At 48.1% G+C, this 19,331-nt stretch overlaps 1 protein-coding gene across 1 annotated transcript; it reads left to right on the top strand.

The window, feature by feature from the left end:
- The first annotated feature begins 2,833 nt into the window (after positions 1-2,833).
- On the top strand, positions 2,834-19,168 carry CCDC167 (coiled-coil domain containing 167). Its single transcript, XM_090280430.1, has 4 exons — positions 2,834-2,925; positions 17,323-17,417; positions 17,581-17,633; positions 19,005-19,168. The coding sequence occupies exons 1-4, from the start codon at positions 2,842-2,844 to the stop codon at positions 19,106-19,108; spliced, it is 336 nt and encodes a 111-aa protein (XP_090136556.1). The 5' UTR covers positions 2,834-2,841; the 3' UTR covers positions 19,109-19,168.
- The last annotated feature ends 163 nt before the right edge of the window (positions 19,169-19,331 follow it).

Here is a 19,331-nt window from a genome sequence, read left to right as displayed (position 1 = left end):
TTGGTTCGCTGGCCGGCACTTATATGTCTGTCTTACAGCCAACAAGGGTGCCTATGTCTGGGCACTTTACAAATAACAAGGTCATTAAAAACAGGACTCAAGGTTATCTAAGCTGTCTAGTTCTCCCTGCTGTATCCATTTCACAGAAAAGGAATGGAGAGCCAAAAGGGGGGCTTGACCTGCCCAAGGTCACCCACTGAGAACCTGGCCTACCCAGGAAGAAACCCAGCTCTCCAGTCTGCCAACGTAGTGCTCTATTTGACTTCAACACTTTGCTCTAAAACTCCCAAACAGAAAGTTCAGAACCACAGCTCACTAAAGAACAAAGATAGACAGACAGACAGTAATTCATCTGCATGTAGGCGGAATTTCCTGCACAAAAGCCAGGCCAAGCTGCAGCAAGCTCAGCAGACAGATCTAGTGGCAATCAAAGCTGGTCTTTGTATGTACCAGGGGGATGAAAGGACCTCAGCAGGTTACCTGGGGCTCTTTCAGCTTCCCCAGCACCACAGGGGTCAGCACTGTCAGTAGAGTCTGGGCACATGAGACCCATGATTGATGGTCTCAGCAGGAAGGAGGAGTAAAGGTGGAGATGGCATCTACTCCTTAGGGAGAGACACTTCTGTATTTGGGGGGCTGCCTTTTGCAGGGAACTACTCACCCTTAATAGCAGGAAACAACTCGAGTATTTGTCCCTAAATCCTAACAACAGATAATTTACAATTGTGTCAAAGCTGATAGAACTAACATCAAAACAATAATCAAAATACAAATGGCAACACTTCCTAAGCAAAACCCAATAATGAAAAGCGCAGCAGGAGCATCAGTCCTGGTCACTCTACTCACAAGCCACAGCACTGACCACTTAGTAATCCTCACAATGGCCCCACAAGCCTGGCACCACCAGCTTGTTCTACAGACATGGAAATCAAGGCTCAACTCACTTGAGTAACTTGACCCCAATCTATAGCTGCTAAGTGGCAGAGCTGGGATTGGAAGCCAGGCCAGTCACATTCCAAAAGCCCCCTTTCGCACAACCCTCTCGGGTTCTCATTCTCGTCCCATTTCCAGTATTGGTCCCATTATGAAAACCAGGGGGCAGGTTTGGTTTGGAAAACCCAAGGCTCTTGGGGGAGAAGGATGACAGCTCACCCATTATTTCACAGGGAAATAAGGGAGAAAGTCAAGGCACCGACATGAAACTCACCCAGATCTCCCCAGCTTTTTCGTGGTGCTAAACAAACACAAAAAGAGCCATTTCTAAAAGAACACAATGTCTTTCCTCTTCTTCTCGCCTCCCCTGGGCCTGTGCCTGTGATAACTGGGAAGCACGACGCCTGGTTTTTCTGGGATTGGAACCAATACTGTGAAGTGTTCTGACAGTAAATGATGCTGATTGACAGTTGCTGGACAACGTTCTTGAGTGAGTTACTTCTGCGCTGGTGTTAAGCTGAGATCTGCACTAAACAACTGCTCAACAGCCTGCTTACTGTTCAGACAGAATTTACTACACTTTTCCTCTGCTGGCCTCAGTCAGGTGACCAGGCAAGATGATATCTTAGGTCTCCTCCAGCTCCATCATTCAATGACTATCAGGACCGTAACAGGGATCTGAAAACAAATTTTCCCCAAACACTGAGTTGGAGTCATTATTCACACACAGAAACAACAGGCTCCAACAGAGAGATAACTGGTTAGAAAATAAGGAACTTTGATTCTGGTCTCATATTCTTTAACCCAATAATTACCCTTGTACAAATTTATCTTAAAGAATTCAGGATGACAGAACTATGTCTATGCAAAGATACTTGCTTTACCATTATTTGTACAGTATATGTCCAATACAAGAATGGGATGTATTCACTTGGTGGCATATACCACCATCATAAATGATGATTTCAAAATCATAGGGAAATGTCTATGACAATGTTTTACAAATTACAGTTCAATATCCATTAGTGGGTCATAAAATAAACTTAAGTCTCCTGACACCAACTTAAAAAAAAAAGGCTAGAATAGAAAATATCAGAGTGTATCACAGGTGGTAAAGGTGTTTATCAGGAAATTTTAGTTTCAGTTATATGGGTAACTGTGCCATGATACAGAATAACATTTTTTATCATGGGGTCACAGTGAAAACATTCCAGGTACCTGGGTCTACAGTGTACTGTGCGATAGGCTGGCAACAGTATAAAATACTATGTCTGAAAGGAAGCCTGGAGGGGAACGCGCAGAAACACAGGAACAGTCTTAAGACTGCTATAATAAAGGATGCTGCTTTAGGTTTTCTGAGGTTGGTGGGCTATTGTTACAATAAAACAAGTAAAATGAATAAGAACACAAGACAAAAAGGAGGAATAACAACAGAAGCTCATGATCAGATCCCCAAAGGCTAAGGGACTCAAAGTAGGGCTTCCTGGAGCAGCAGTGCTTCAGAATGGGCTTTGAAGGCTGAGCAGGATTTAAATGGGAGGCGAGGGCGGGTGCAGGCTGGCCTCAAAGTGTGCAGGGTGGTCACTAAACAGATGAAGGGCGTGAAGAAGAAGATGGGGTGAAAAAAGTCTCTCGGTGCTGCAAAGTGGCTTTGAATAAATAAGGAAAGGGGCAGCTCTACTCCTCGGCGGGCCGTTATTCCTCCGGGGGCGTCTAGTGACCTGTATCTTCTCCCTTCTCCCAGGCCCGAAGTTGAGGTCTCAAAGTAAAGCTTGCCCCTCATAAACATGGCTGCGCCGTGCTGGCCACGCCTCTCAATAAGATGGCGACCACAAGTAGCCCCACCTCTCGCCGCCTTGTGGCCAATAAGGGAGAAGTAGGACTGTTTGCGCATGCGTGGTGCCACCAATGGGAGCGTCCAATAACGACTGGGGGATCTGGGCAAGTAACATGGCTAAAAAGAAGCGGGAGAATCTGGGCGTCGCTCTAGAGGTGAGAGTGAAGTTGGAGTGGGCCACACCGTTAGATGCCAACTCCCCGCAGCCGGGCAGTGGATCAGGCCGGCTGCAGGTTGGAGGAGGGGCCTAAGGGAGGCTTTAAGGGAGACGCGGGTTTGGGAACCCTCTTTGCGTACCTGGAGTTGAGGGGTACGAAGACTGGAGAGCCCGAGGGGGCACCAGAGGTGGGAACCGGAGGGGAGGAACCCTCCAGAGGGGAACAGACATGGAGATGAACGGGAGCCCCCAGAGAGGGAGGAACAAGGAAATGAGGAGGCCCTGAAGGGAGATGTTAAATGAGGACCTCAAGGGGCGGGTAGTTGGAGGTTGAGGGGGACCCCAGCGGGATAGAGACCTGTTGATGAGGGACCCCCAAAGGTTAGGAAGTCCATACTGTTTGGTGTATTAATAGTGGCTTAACTTTCCTCTGAGATGGGAAATTTTTCCTCTAGGGTACTGAAGCCTGTAGCTTGAAAATTACTTTGGGAACCTGTGGGAATTTGTAGAGAATTGTGGAATGGTGATGTTTCCAAATTGCTTACAAATAATTTGCTGGATAGAGAAAGGAAAGAAAATTGATGCATATTGAGCAATGACAATATGCTGCTTTGTTTGCATTCTCAGTTAATCCTCAAAATAAGCCCGTGAGATTTTTACAGATGAGGAAACTGAGGTTTCAAGTAGAGCCCAGATTGAAGCAGTAGAGGAAGTGAGAATCAAGCAAGGTGGTTTACCTTGTTTCCAATGTGTTGAAATCTCCGTAGATCACCTCCCAGAGGCTGCAAAAGAAACAAGGTAATAGTAGTCTTCTTGAGCTTACTACCAGTTTAGTGCTTCTCAAACTTAAGGCTACATTAAGAATCGTTTGGAGAGCTTATTACAGTGGGGAGTAGATGAATTCTCTCCCATTTGGAGAAATCTATTAAGACTTGGGTGTGTATTTGGGGATGGGGGTGTATTTTTAACAAAGAATTTGTGGATTTTTATTTCATTGATTGATTTTAGAGAGAGAGAGAGAGAGAAACATCAATTTGTTGTTCCACTTATCTATGCATTCACTGGTTGATTCTTGTGTGCCCGAATGGGGATTAAACCCACAGCCTTGGCATAAAATTAGGACTATGCTCTAACTAACTGAGCTACCCAGCCATGGCAAGAATTTGTGTTTTTGACAAACTGAAGCAGGAGGTTTTAGTAACACCCTTGAGAAATATCAGTCTACTTGGTAGGGAAAAAAGTTGCTGGAAATATAAATCTTCTGAAAGAGAATGTAGTTGGTAAAATTAGAAGGCACTATGTAGTGGGAAGAGCATAGACTTCATGGTCTGTATTAGGACACGATAAACTGCTGTAACAGAAACCTCAAAAGTCAGTGACTTCAAGAACAAGAAAGTTTTTTTTTCTAACATGCTAGAGCAGGGATGGGCAGACATTGTAAAGGGTCAGATAGTAAATATTTTAGGCTTTGTGGGCCATATAGTCTCTGTTGTAACTGCAGTTGATTCTCATTCATGGAGTCTGTATTTGTTAATTTGCCTTCTTGTTAAAATGTATTTGTAACCCCAAAATCAATATCTGCAATGCTTTTACAATGATTCGCAAACTCAAAGCAGTAAAAAAAATTTGAGTAATCCGAGGTCCATGTATCCTGCTAAGGTTGAACAAGGCAGTCTTCTGCCTTCTTGCTTCAGTTCTTACATGGAAAACAAGTGTCCTTTTTGTGGTCATTTTAGTGCCACATTAAAAAAAATTTTTTTTTGTGCTTTTTGTCAGTGATTTTGTTGTTTAAAAAGGCTCTCAAATGTAGTGTTGAAGTGCTGTCTATTTTCCGAATGCAAGAAGCCTTCATGTGCCTTACAGAGAGTGTGTGTGTGTGTGTTACTTTGTTCAGGTCTGAGTTACAGTGCTGTTGGCTGTGAGTTCAGTGTTAATGAATCAAGAATATATATTACATTAGGTCTTTTAAAACAGAAACACGTGCAAAACAAGGTTTTGTATTAATCAGTTGATAATGTGACCAGAGGCTCACAGGAACCTAACCTGGTTCAGTATTTGCTAATTCATTTTTGGTAGCAACTTTATAGAACATAACTACCACAAATAACATGAACCAGCTATACTCAGATAGTCTCTCTTAGTGCAAAAGCAGCTATAGATGGTATGTAAATTAATGGGTGTGGCTATGTTCCAATAAAACTTTATTTACAGAACAGATGATGGGCCATATTTGGCCCACAGGCTATAGTTTGCCAAGCCTTGATCTAGAGTACTGGGACAGTAGTGGTTCTGCTTTATTTCTTCCATTTTGTGGCTCTGCTTTCCCCGTGGACTTTATTGTCACCTTGTGAATGAAACCAGACTGCACCCCATTGGTGTATCCACTGGCAGGGAAAGAGAGAGTGGAGAAAGCACACCTACTGTCTTAAGAGTCCTGGGCCTAGAGAACCTACTTTTCATTGGCAAGGATGCGAGCTAAGAAGAGAACCCTTACCTACTGCAGGGGGAGACTGGGAATGCATTCATCAGCTAGGAGGCCACATGCCCAAATTTGATTGTATGGAAGAAGGGACTAGCGTGTTTTATTGGACAGCCCACAGTCTACACGGATTGCAACTTACCTCACAGTGTGGTTTTGAGGATTAAATCTATTTAAAGTGCCTAATACAGGCCTGGTGGTGCTACGATCAACAAACAGTGCTCTTTCCTTTTCTTTCTTTCTTTTTTTTTTTTCTTAAGCACATTTTATTGATTATGCTGTTACAGTTGTCCCAATTTCTTTCTTCTTTCCTCTCCTTCGCCCAGTTCGCCCCTTCCCTTCAGCAATCCCACCCCCCTTAGCTCATGTCCATGGGTTGTGCATATAAGTTATTTGGCTTCACTCTTTCCTATATTATTCTTAACTTCCCCCTGTCTATTTTGTACCAACCAATTATGCTTCTTAATCCCTGCACCATTTCTCCCACATCCCTCTCCCAGCTGATAACCCTCCAAATGACCCCCATACCTATGATTCTGTTCCTATTCTGGTTGTTTGTTTGTTTGTTTGTTTTTAGGTTCTGTTGTTGATAAACTCCTTTAGCTTTACCTTGTCTGGGAAGCATTTTATCTGCCCTTCCATTCTAAATGATAGTTTTGCTGTATAGAGTAATCTTGGTTGTAGGTCCTTGCTTTTCATAACTTTGAATACTTCTTGCCTGCAAAGTTTCTTTTGAGAAATTAGCTGATAATTTTATAGGAATCCCTTTGTAGGTAACGCTTTTTTGCTGCTTTTAAGATTCTCTCTTTATCTTTAACCTTTGGCATTTTAATTATGATGTGTCTTGGTGTGGTCCTCTTTGGGTCTAGCTTGTTTGGGACTTCCTGTTCTTCCTGGACTTGTATGTCTATTTCCTTTGCCAGATTTGGGGAGTTTTCCTTCATTGTTTTTTCATATAACTTTTCAATTTCTTGCTCTTCCTCTTCTCCTTCTGGCACCCTTATGATTCGGATGTTGGCACATTTGAAGTTGTCCCAGAGGTTCCTAAGCCTCTTCTCAATTTTTTCAATTCTTGTTTCTTCATTCCGTACTGATTGACTGTTTATTTCCTCCCTATGTTCCAAATAACTTATTTGAACCCCGGTTTCCTTCCCTTTGCCATTCGTTTCATGTGGATTTTTCTTCGTTTCATTTAGGATAGCCTTTACTTCTTCCCTTCTGTGTTTGCTATACTCAAGCATACCTGCCAAGCCTGTGAACATCTTTTATCACCAGTGTTTTGAACTCTGCGTCTGTTTGGTTGGCTATCTCCTTGTCACTTAGTTCTCCCACTGGAACCTTGATCTGTTCCCTCTTCTGGGCCACACGTCTCTGTCTGCTCAACTTGACAGGTTTCTGTGTTTGCCTCTGTGTCTGAGGTGGAGCTGTCACATCTGTTATGTTGTAAGGTGTGGAGCCTTAGATATTTGTCAGTATGGGGTGACCTGTTTTGCCACATTGTGGCGCTGTTTGTGGGGGAGGAGATTGAGAGGGGACACAATGCCACCTGCTCAGCACTCGCCCCCTTTCCTAGTACTTCTTCCACTTCCTGTATGCAACCAGCACCCCTCTAGCTGTTGCCCTGGCTATTGTTCCTAGAGTGGGTGGATCTGTGGATGTTTTAGGACCAGGGGGCCTCTAAATGAGCAGACCCTTCTGAGAGACCCGCAGTTTCTTCTGCCGCCGCAACCCCTGCTGCTTTTCAGTCAGTAGCAATGAGGCTTTATTTTCCCCGATACTGGAACTGCGAGCCATGCTGTCTGGTCTGGGGCTGGGATCACTCCCCAGGTGTACCTCCCTACTTTTTTTAATGCTTAACTGTGCTTTCCACTGGCCGGCCACTGCTGCTGTTGCTGCCTCCACATCACGTCCTCTCTGCCCTGGCTCCGCCCCTCCTACCTGTCTGGATGAGTATTTCTTCTTTATGTCTTTGTTTGTTGGACTTCCATGCAGCTCAGTTTTCTGGAACATCTGGTTGTCTCTAGTTTTGAGGTAGTTGTATTCCTTCTTAGCTGTGGAGGGAGATGCAGCATGCCTACCTATACCCATCTTAGCAGGAAGTTTCAACAGTGGTCTTTCTTATTAGCAGCCTTTGTGGTTCTTTTGCATCTTTTTATCATGGCTAAGTCAATGCCCTTGTTTGGACTTGAGTTTCTTCATCAGTAACATGAAGGACTTTAATTTCACCAGGGGCTACAGACTCACATGGTCCAAATAAAGATCACAGATGTCTTTTGTTTGGCTGACATGCGTTTTAAAAGTGTTTTGAATTTAGTGGGGCATATGCTCTAATACCACAGTTGCCAGTATATTTTTTTTACGTATCAATGTCGATATAGATATTTATATTTGCCATCTTGATCTCTAAGGTTACTTTTTGCTTGGGTATACTAAAATTTGAGTTCTGTAACTGTGCACCTTAGAAAAAGCTTGGCATCTGGCTGTCTCCTCAGCTTGTTCCTCTGTTGCTCCAGCGGGTCTGAGTATTGAATGTGCACTGATGCTCAGTAGCAGTAGATATTGTCCTCATTAAAAGTCGTGTGCTTAGAGCCAATGAAGTGGTGATTTAATCAAAAATGTTTGTTAATCTGACGAGAGCAATAAAACCCCCACAAGTGAGTGATCTCAGCACCTGCAAACAGTCTCCACTTGTTGTAATGAAGCAATTACCAAGCAGGCAGCACTCACCCCGAGGGCGGCTCGGGCCAGCTGTACTGGGCACTTACCTCCTGGGACAACCAACGTACCTCCTAGCCTCCTGTACTTGTGGTTCCTCTCAAGACCTTTTCATCCAACTTATTTTCCTCCTTGTGAGATCTCAGAGTTGGAAATAACTGGCTATGAGTTTTAGCTTATGAGAGTTTATTTTGAATAGCAAGAAAGAATTACAATCCAGATGAGAAATCACCAGGTCTGGTCCTGATTTTAGTGTGTGGGAGGAGGGAGAAGTTGTATTTTAGTCTAAGCTGATTCTGGCTAAGGGAAAGGTTGCATTTCAGTCTTAAAGTGATAGGATTTTGGCTGGTGTAAACCCTGTTTATGTTTTTTAATCTCTGGTAGTAATGAGCTGTTACTTGGTCATTGTGCTTTTCTTTCAAAGCTGACCATTCAACTTGGTGTGTTTAGATGTTTCAACAGCGGATTGTTTTAACAGATGTGCAATGTCTTAGCTGACATCTTAAAGGAGATACTTGGTTGAATCTGTTTCTTAGTACAAAATCTATCCGTTTGGAAGGCTGCTGGCTACAAGTTCAGAAAAATGACCTCAGTAATTAAACAAATAGAAGTACACTTTTTCCCCCTTAACAGGAAATTTGGAGGTTGGCGGCACTGGTTCAAAAGCTCAGCTATGTCGGGGCTGGTAGTTCTGCATTCTCTAAGCTGGTTCCTCATAGTCACAAAATAGCTGCCCAAGTTCCAGTCATCGTATCCAACTTCAAATGAAGAGGAGAAAGAAACTACAACACTCTTTGTCCCTTTCATAAGCAAAGCAGGAGCCCTTCCAGGAATCTCCTAGCTGACTTCTGAACATTTTATTGGCCAGAACTGGTTCATGACCACTCCTAGCTGCAATGAGGCTGGTGGGACATTTGTTGAGCTTTTCTAACTTCTGTAATGGAGTTAGATAAAAGAGGGGGTTGGGAATTAATGCTGTGATGGCCAACTAATAGTGTCTGCTACAGGGAATAAAAGTCAGTGGGAGTCATTTAAAATTTACTGGAATCTTTATATAAAAAAAGAGGCCAAGATCAGTGATGATGAAGTGGAGGTGGTAGGCTGAGAGGGGAAAATGACCTAGACATGATAAGTGCCAGAGGAAAGGAGACTTGACACTTGTAATTATTTGTCTAATGTCAGCCACTGCTGTAAGCTCCCTGAAGGGAGGGAGGGGCAGAAGCACTAAGTCTGATGGAGACAGTCTCAGTTCTGCAGCTGGCTGTGCACAAAGCTGACAGGAGCCTACCAATTTGCTGAGACAAGGACTGGAGGCAGCTTAGTGGACAGTCAATAAATATTTACTGAATTGGCTTGAGTGGTTGGAGGAGGCACTTGAACCCTTGCCTCTGACATCTGAGCCCAGCTGAGTGGTTTGCTGGTCAGAAGTTAGGAGGCCACTGTGAAGCAGGCAGTTGGATGCTGCCTTGCTGGGGTGCTGCCCAGCTAGGAGCTGGGAGAAAGGCTTGCAGCATGCAGAGATCGCTGACCATTAAATGAGCCTCACCTGCTGCCAGACCCAAGCGACAGGTCGCCATTGGGCAGGTGATTTCTCTTGGCAGCCTGTGTCTGGCTCCACTCCACTTAACGGGGGTCAGGAGACTAAAACCTCATTACCTAACACGGCTGGATGTCAGCATGTGTGGAGTGGCTGTTTGCCAGCATCTTAATTAATGAATTCATAAGGCGCAGAGTGGATGCCAGATCTTGAAAAATGCATTGAGCCTTTCAGTGATGAAGAAGCTTTTGCTAATTTACCAAAAAATATATTGGGGGAAAGAAGAGAAAACAAACTCCAAACAACATTCTGGCCAGGGAAAAATGAAGGCTCAGGCAGAGGGTGACGTCTGTCCTTGCAGTGGTTCTACAGGCGACACAGTCTCAGAGCTGGCATGGGCTGCAGCAGGACCCCTTGCATTCCTGTCCAGGGGGAGGGTGACTCTCCAGAGAAAGGACATGCCTCTGGGCTCTCTGCTTTTCCCGAAAATTGTTCATTGATTAAAAACTGGAAAGGTTGCCTGTCTTCATCTGCACAGCCCAGGAGGGGAACTTCTCACAGGGCCTAATGATTTGGGGAGCCACGAATGGTTTGGTTGCCCCCACAGCCCTACGAGACTCCTCCACAGAACAACACCCCTTAATTAGTGTCAGAGTGATCAGCCCTTTGGGGTTTGAAGCCAGTCACCTGAAAAACTGAAGCCCGTGACCCCCATGTGACTTGGCTGTGTGGCCTAAAGGCCCAGATGGAAAGCCTCAGCGCTCTCTCCAAAGACCATCTGGGCCAGCGGTCTGGCTTCTTTACCCATTATAATAAACATCCCAGGGCCTCCCTGTCATGTGAAAATGAGTGGATTTCCAGAAATTCAGTTCCCAGGCTGCTGGGGCTAGACATGAAACAGCTTACACCACTCTTAGGCTGTGAATTAACAAGTGAAAAGAAAGGCTTTGATATCCATTGGGGAAAGAAGGGCTTATCAGGCCCACTAACCCACGCTTTCCTTCTGCAAACTGGGTCTGTTTTTTGTTTTGGTTTTTTTCTTTAATTGAATTTGTTGGAGTGACATTGGTTAATAAAATCATACAGGTTTGAAGCACACAACTCAATAAAACATCTGCATACTGGAGAGGGGAGTGGGGGAGGTGGAAGTGGGCAAACTGGGTCTGTTTTGTGTGTGTTTTGGAAGGTGCTTTGACAGTATAGGCAGTTTTGGGGAGGGTGCCTGGGATGTTTGTGAAGCCAGGACTGGAGGGTAATTGCCTCCAGTGTGAGGACAGATGCTCAGCTTCCTGTCTTACTGTCTCCAAGCAAACAGATTTCAGTCAGGTTCTTCCTTCACAGAGTATGTTTTATGTACAGAGACCAAGCAAAGCCCTTGTACAAGATTATTCCAAGTAGGGAATCTCTTGAAGCCAGATCAGCAAGCTTAGATGGACTTTGACCGGGATGTGGAATGACTATTCCACAGAATCCTTTGTCATGAATGTTTTCATGAGGGATTTTTTTTTCTTCAATTTTTTAAAAATTGTTTTTCAATTACAGTTGTCCCATTTTTCCCCCATTGCTGCCCCCAACCCAGCCCACCCCCTCTCCCACAGTCATTCCCACCCCGTTGTCCATGTCCATGGGTCATTTATACATGTTCTTTGACTAGATCATTCCCCTACTTACCTCCCTTTTCTCCCTCCCCCTCCCTCCTAATAACTGTTATTCTGTTCCTTGTTCCATTTTGTTCATTTGTTTGTGTTGTTCTTTTCATGAGGGATTTTAAAGAGCATAAGCTCTGGAGAATAAAAACCCGGATTCAGAACCCACTTCTGCCACTTCCCAATTACATGACTTTGGGCACTTGCTTAAAATCTCTGTGCCGGGTGTTTGCTCCTCTGTAAAATGGGGGCAGTCCCTTCCTTGTACAGTTGATGGTAGACCTGCCCACAAGCTGCCGAGCCCAGGGTGTAGGGAGCGGAGGCTGCACCAGGAGCTAAGAGTGGCTCAGGGCCGGTGGTCAACAGCACAGACTCAGACTGCCTGGCTCTCCCAGGGACTGGCTGTGTGACTGGGTACAAATTACTTCATCTCTATGGCCTGAGTTTCGTCATTTGCAAAGTGTGAATACTAATACTACTGCTCACTCATAGGGTTATTGTGAGCATTCCACAAGGGAATCCGAGGCATGCCCAGAGCGGTGCCTGGCACACAGCGCATGTTACAGAGAGGCGGCTGCTCCTGGGATGGTGTAGTTTTGCATGGACTCTTGGCTTCCATGAGGCTGCTTTGACTCATTCTGTGCCATCCAGACTTGTGAAACCCAGTGATTTGAGTTGGGCTCAGATACCCTAACACCATGCTCTTTATTAGGCCTTGGTGCCCAGCAGGGACCTGGCCAGGCAGGTGCAGGTTATGTCCTGTAACCATGGCCTGACTCCTGAGGTCAGCTCATTATCAGCCACTTCTGTCACTCGCTGGTCCAAAGATCCCAAGGGCAAGGCCAGCAAGACCAGAAATGACTTCCTAAACTAGAAAGCAGTAGCTCAGTGCCAAGCCCTGAGGGTGCCTTCTGCCCTTTTCCAGAAGAAAGTCTGGCCCTAGACAGTGGCACCTTAGGCAGTGGGCAGGGAGCCATCTTCCAGACTGTCAGGGTGTTCATGGGAGCACAATTTAGCCTCCTTTAATAGGAGAACCTTCAATAGGGGAGTGACAGCCTGTGGCTTGTTCTTGTTGGCAGAATAGAAGCTGCATGTGAGCCCCTGGCAGCAGCCAGACATGGAGCTGACCCCCAGGGAACCTGACCAGACCTGACGGACCAATGTGCTGGGCGGTTTGTGCATAAGCTAGCATTCATGTTTCTTGCCCCCAAAGAGGTCTCATTAAGGACTTTGATTCCAGGAGGCTCCATACTCCTGAAAAGATGCCTCACGGGGATTTGAGACAAATTTTACAGTTTCTCTTAACACAGTGGTTTTATGGCATATAGGACCCCAGGGAGACTTCCCTAAAGCTCTAAGGTGTTATTCCCCAAGTCAGGTGGCAGAGGGGATTCTGCTTAGCTCACTCAGGGTTACTGAGCTGCCAGCGGAACACCATGGAGCACACAGCACTCAGAGCTGCCTCTGAGCGGGGAGACCTGGAAGGCCACCAGGAGAGTCTCTGACACTTATGACTGAAAATGAAGAAGCCCTTTCTTCCCTTAGTACCTGCCAGCAGAAGCAAGGGCCCCACTTGGTTGGGGTCACAATCCATGCTGACCTCAACTGTCCAGCTGACTTCAGATCTTGACATTCTTCTGCGGGAAACATCCCTGCCTCTGTGGAGAATCCTTGGTCTTATACTTCTCACTGAACCTGCTCCTCTGCTCACTCTCGAAGCCACCCACCAGGCACTGACTCCCCAGTCCATGCTTGGATAAGAAAGGCAGTGTTCAGCAGCAGAACTACTTGTAACTTTTCCAGTTACAGTGCAGGCTTCCTGGATCCTGGCTCCAGGCCTCCCTGGGACCTTCAGCTCCCTTATACTTGACGGATGCTCCTTCCCACTCCGTACCTTATGGACCTTTTTTTCCCTCCTTTCTCCTTATCCCATCATGGCTCTGTGCCTTCCCTGTGTAGGCTAAGGTCAGGTTTTAGTCACTGCTGGTCTTCGGGTCAAATCACAGACTTACCCACCAGGACACCCTGCACACTCACCACCTACTTCTTGGTTCTCTGAACTACTTGCACACAAGTTCACACAACTCCTACCAGGTCCTCAGCTCTGTGAGGGGCAAGGAGGCACAGTTTGCTAACTTTTAAGAGCTCACACCACTGCCTTTTTTATTATACTTCCTTGGGTTCCTCTGCAGCCATGCTGCACCTGCTGTCATCTCAGTGACTTAAAGTGTTCATTTCCCCCGTATAAAAACAGGCATTTGGTCTTCTGAATATAAATGTAATGAATGGACACTTTTTAATGTTATTGTACATTGGGGACATCTACTCTCTGCCCCTGGACTGTTTGAATGAGTTCCCTGTCTCAGTCCCCACCTTGGCTGTAACCATTTGGCCTGTGACAGTCACGGGCAGCATTGCTACCCAACTATGGCTCCAGGAAAATCCTAGCACTGGAGCCAGTCTCGGGCCTGGCATCCTCTTCCTGCTAACTGACCTGCTATACAGGATGTTGGACAGGAGTCCTGGGACCCTCCATGGACTCCAGAGTGTAACTCTCCCCACTGGTGTTGGTTGGATCTCTTTTATAGGGCCTCCTTCTACCTTAATCTTGGGGCTTTGCATTCCTGCTCCCAGCTTCGCTGGATGCCAGGGCCCATAGGCCATGGTGTGGGTGAACCTGGGCTCCACCTGCCACCCCGTGTCTCCCCAGAGTGCCCAGACCACGCCTGAATCTGTTCTGCCCTTAAATACTGCTGTAGGCCTGTCATCTTCAGCTTCCACCAGGCCCAGCCTCTACAGCTTGGCGCTGGCTCCTGAGCCCCAGTGCAGCTTCACCCCCCGGGCACTCATGAAGTTCCTAGTGTGCTGTGTCCTGAACCAGCTGGATGCTGTCCTGATGGTCTGCCCTGCAGGCCACCCCCCCTGTTGAACCTGTCCTCTGACTCAGGATGGCTACCAGCCAGTGACCAGGGGGATTTCTGTCCATCACACACCCCTCCTTCTGGCTCCTTCTCTTACTCTTGCCACAACTTAACTCTTCTTTTTATTCCCCAAAGATCCAGTGAAAACTATTCTCTGATAATGGTAGCAACCACCACTATTCAAGCACCTTACATGTACTGGTAGCATCATCCCCACAAGTCTTTGAAATATGAAACATCTTTGCTTTACACATGAATAAACTGAGACACAGGATTAAGGAACATGGCAAGTGAGAGACAAGCTGAGGCACACTCCGTACAACCACACTTCAGGAGCCACAATTTCAGGCTTCTGGTCACTTAAGCTTCCAACTCTCTCCAGCTCTGACCCTTATGTTTCTAGAATCACCTTGACTTTTACTTCCTTATTCTGCTCCTAACCCCCGTGTCTTCTGGTCCTGGCAATCTTGTTTTCTGTTGTCTTCAGCCTTCTGCTGGCAGAGAGAAAGCTAAGGACTACAGACTGGCACTGGGGATTCTGCAAAGTGCATAATCCACATGCATGTCATTGAGAGCCAACTGAAAACCCAACTAGAGGCTCCCTTTAAGGTCCATTTTCTGGGTCTTCTCCCTCATTTCTGGGCCTATCTTGTCAGCTCTGCACTGCAGTCACCACTCCTGACCCTCCACCCCGCCTTCTCTGCAGCCAGGAGGTCACCCGGAACCTTTGCACCACTGTACCTGCTCAAGAGTTCGCTTCTGTTTCAGCAAATGCTGCAGGGTGTTTGCCAGCAGGGTCACCTTCTGAGGACAGGTCCCTGGCTTTCTGAAGGGCCAGCCCCGCTGCCTGACAGTCTCAGCTCCCCTCACTCAGCCCACATCAAGCAGCTGGTTTATTAAGGGAACTTGGTATTTAGAAGGGAATCAGAGCTGTCAGCATTGCATAAATATTCATACAGGGAGGTTAGAACTTGAGTCCCTAAAACCTTGATTTGTGTTCGTCTGTTTAAGCCTCATTAAAACATGGTAAATGAAAGTGGGGCTATTCTGTGGAACTGCAGATAAATTGGGCTTGTTCAAATAAAGGCCTCTGACTGCCAGCTCCATAGGCCCTGTCCAGAGCACAGCGGCCATTTGGCTTGGCCACTTGTGGTTTGCCAACCTCAATTTAAAGATTTTGCTTAGCATGAGTTCCTGGTCTTGCTCCAGGCCAGTTAGCGCTTGTATGGGCACCTGGTAGCCACCTAGAGGTGTTTAGGGATGGAAATCCCCAATCATTTTCCTTCCCAGAATGACATGCAAACCAGGGCCTGGCCCAAGGGGTGGCAGGGAGAAATCTAACCTAGGACTACTACTTGCACTGGGTCATCCACAAAGTCCATATCTATGTGCATATAGAGCTGTTTCTCCTTCCAGCTTCTGTGGGCACAAGTGGAGGGTTTCAGAGACCATTGTTACAGCTCCTTGGCCCCAGCTATGCCCAACCCTACTCCATGGCTACAAAGACTGCAGTGGGCCAGGCCTTGTAGCCACAAAGAGGAGACCAATGGCCAACATGCTTTCTAGGATGGGAGCTACAGAGTCAGGCATCCCTAGGTACCAGCAAGTCACATACACGAATGGGATGGACCAATCTGGGCTAGAGTTGAATCCTAGGCTGCAAGTTTACCCCATCTGCCCTTGGGCTCCCAAGCTTGGGAAGCTGAGGTTTGGACACACAAAGCTAGAATGAGACAGTGTGTGCTCAGCCTCATGGAGAAGGACTGACTCATTTGCTGGGGGTGGGAGGCAGTGCCCCTTTGGCAGGGAGGTCTCATGGAGGAGGTAGGACTTCAAGAATTAAGCTTTGCTTGGGACCCAGTGTGGAATCTGGTGCCCTGGTTGGAGTTTCTACACCATGGAATGGTAACAAAGTCTCAGGGTTCTGAGGGTCTGGGCCCTGTGTGTTTGGGGTGCTGCTGTGAAGGGTGGTCCACATGGCAGCCTGAGGACCTGCTTCTCTCAGCTCTGGCTCCACAGCACCACCGGCCGTTGCATCAAGCTGTTGCTGTTCCTGGAGTCAGGCTCCCCAGAGCTCACTTCCCTGCAGCCCCTATTCTAGGATGGCCTTTGGCCTCCCCAGGCACAGGCCCCATCTCCTGGCTGGGGCTGTTTCCCAGGACAGTCCTCCCTTTGGTGCCCATTTGCACAAACAGAAATGACACAACCAGGTAATTAACCCCGTGCGATTACTCCTTCCCACATGTCCCTGCTCCTGGAGGTGGAGTTGGCAGCAGGCTGGGCTACAGCGAAGGGGATAGATGTGTATCATCTGTGCCAGGCATTGGGATGAGGGGAAGTGGCTGCCCCAGCATAGGTGCTGACCACGGGAGAGGCAACTGGCCCAGAGACTTCAAGAGCAACTCTGACACTGTCCCCAGAACACCTACCTGGGACTCTGGGATTCGTACCTGCAGTCATTGGTTACCGTCTCTTCAGGGGTCACTGAAAGGGACTGGAGCAGAAAACTGACTGAGACCAATAAGGAGAGGGGTGTTCCCCTTTGACTCCTCAGAGAAGTAATTCCATTTAGGGGACCCTTTCTCCCATTTGTGAAATAGGGGTCATATTTGCTATCCCTCCCACGGACGTGGTGAGAATGAGTTAAGGCAGATGGAAAATTGAGCATTTGGGGGCCCTCTGGGCCTTGCCACCCACCAAGGTCACGGCTCCTGCTAGCAGAGCGGTGGTTCAAGAAAAGCAGCACAAACACGTGTGGAGTGCGTTGGAAAGGCAGAGCCTCAGTGAAGCATCTCCCTTCACTCCAGGATACGCCTGTGTGGCAGGCATCTGCTGTGTTCAAAGCTCTGCTTAGTCCTGCTGTGGGGCGTGTGCTGGGGAGACAGCGATGGAGGGGCTCTTCCCATCTGTCCCCAACCCATGATTTGGCCCACTGGGTCAGGGCAGCTGTGAGACCCCGAGGCGGTAGAGGACAGCAGAACAAATGTCCAGGAAGACTCCTAGAAGCTTCCTCCTCCCCACCCCCCAAATCCTGACTGTTTTGCAAGTTGAAAGGCTCTGCTGCCCACCTCTAGCTGCAGTGTGCTGTGTGTTTCAGATTGATGGGCTGGAGGAGAAGCTCACACAGTGTCAGAGGGACCTGGAGGCTGTGAACTCCAGGCTCCGTGGGGCGGAGCTGAGCCCAGACGCCAGGTAATGTGCCTGCCCCTGCCCTTCCTGCCTAACCTAGGCCCTGAGCCTCTAGTGCCCCCACCCCCGCTCCCCCCGCCTCCAGAAACCTGGACCTTTGTCCAGCTGCCCCTCTGGTGGGAAGAAGGAAAGGGGCTTAAGCCATAAAACTCCTTCCGCCTCACAGGAAGTCCCTGGAGAAGGAGAAAAACAGCCTGATGAGCAGAGCCTCCAACTATGGTAAGAAAGGTCCCTTCTGTAGCAGTCCCACCCTCCAGTCCCAGGGTCAGGAGGGGCATACAGCCCGAGGAGCCTACAAGGTGACAGGGATCCAGGAAGTTGCAGGAACCCCCTCTAGGCCTAGCAGCCTGGAAGAGCAGGTTTGTTCTCTTGTTCCAAGGGAGATAGGCCTGTGGGTCTGTCTTCCTGGGATGAAGGAGTACAATGGTAGCCAGCCAGGTCCAGGAAAGGTTCTCACATCCTCTCAGACTTGAGAGGTCTGTTTCCCTGCCCACTCCTCCCAGACCTCCACTCTGCCCTGAGGAAAACTATGGTGGGAGTGGGGGCTGTGAGGGCCGTGGTGGAGATGAACCTTCTATTTGGGTGCCGTAAAGGGCTACTGGGGTGGAGCAATGCTGCCACCTACTGGGTGCTGGGAGCAGGGCATGGAGAGCAGCGGGTAGGCCCACTACCACTCCTTCCACCACCCTGCCCCTGCTGGCCTGGGAGAAAGATGGCCCGCAGAGGCTCCTTGACTTGTTCATTCTATTCTCAGGGGCCAGACTTGGCCAAGAATAGTCCAGAACAGTCCACATGGCAGGGAACCTTCCAGAGGGACCACTCTGAAAAAACATTTAAGCACAGTCCTTGTGCACACACATCCCCCTCCCAGGGCCCTGGGCTCAGTCTGGTCTGCAGGTATCTCCCTGCTCCCTCACAGGCAGAGGTGGGACAACAGTTCCCCCTCCAGCCCAGCAATTTTCACACAAAATCATAGCATTACCACTCAGTTTAGCTCTCAAGAGTACCGCCCACCTGCATGTCACATGAGGGGATGAATGGAGACAGTGTGGCTGTCAAGTCAGACTGGCTTCCTAGAGGTGAGCCCAGTACCTCATGGCACATACTGCCTCCTCTTAGCGTCCCTCGTCCATCAGCTGGGCATCCAGCAGAGGGCAGGACCGGAAGCAATGGCGATGTGGTTCTTCCCTGTACCTACCCCAGTGTCAGGCCCAAGGAGGTCCCAGGTGTCTTCAGTTTCTAGTTGAGACACCCTGAAGGAGTGCGTGCCATGGAGCCCACCCAGTGACAGGTGGAGCGCTTGCCTGGTTGGTGCCATGCCACCACAGAGCTTGGCTTTGATGTGTGGCCTTTTTGGTGACTCCTCACACACCCTGCTCTCAACTTCCACTGCATTTGAAGAAAAATGGTTGAGCAGCATTGACTACTGGGACTTTCTGGGACAAGGACAGTCATTTTCACGGATAAGGAAGTGGCTGGTAGGGAGCACCTCTGCCCTCAGCAGTGTGTGTGCCCATTTGTGGGCAAGGCAGAGGCAGATGAGGAGCAGGTGGACCCAAACTACCTGTCCAACACCCTGTATGCTCCCAGAAAAGGAGCTAAAGTTGCTTCGGCAGGAGAACCGGAAGAACATGCTGCTTTCCGTGGCCATCTTCATCCTCCTGAGCCTCATCTATGCCTACTGGACCGTGTGAGCCCGAGATTTCTCCAGAGTCAGCAACCTTGTCACAACCAAGCAGGCCCTTCAAGCCTCAAGAGGACCAAGGTACCAGGACATTTCTACCCCACCCAGACACTGGGTGGGCTTCCTGTTGGCTCAGCCCCTCCTGCCTCCCTGTCCAGCTTTGAGGCCTGGGTCTCCAGTACTGTGTGCTGGCTCCTCCCGTACCCCAAGAGAGAGGCAATAAAGAACACCTG

Source organism: Furipterus horrens, unplaced genomic scaffold, assembly GCF_987537825.1.
Source record: "Furipterus horrens unplaced genomic scaffold, mFurHor1.1.pri manual_scaffold_6, whole genome shotgun sequence".
In the NCBI taxonomy this organism is placed as follows: domain Eukaryota; kingdom Metazoa; phylum Chordata; class Mammalia; order Chiroptera; family Furipteridae; genus Furipterus; species Furipterus horrens.
The sequence above is the reverse complement of the archived record's forward strand: the minus strand, read 5'-3'. Positions and strand labels throughout refer to the sequence as shown.

Coding starts and splice junctions, on each gene's coding strand:
- CCDC167 (XM_090280430.1), top strand. CDS start 2,842: ATGGGAGCGTCCAATAACGACTGGGGGATCTGGGCAAGTAACATGGCT. Junction 2,926..17,322: donor ATCTGGGCGTCGCTCTAGAG/GTGAGAGTGAAG, acceptor TGTGTGTTTCAG/ATTGATGGGCTGGAGGAGAA. Junction 17,418..17,580: donor GAGCTGAGCCCAGACGCCAG/GTAATGTGCCTG, acceptor TCCGCCTCACAG/GAAGTCCCTGGAGAAGGAGA.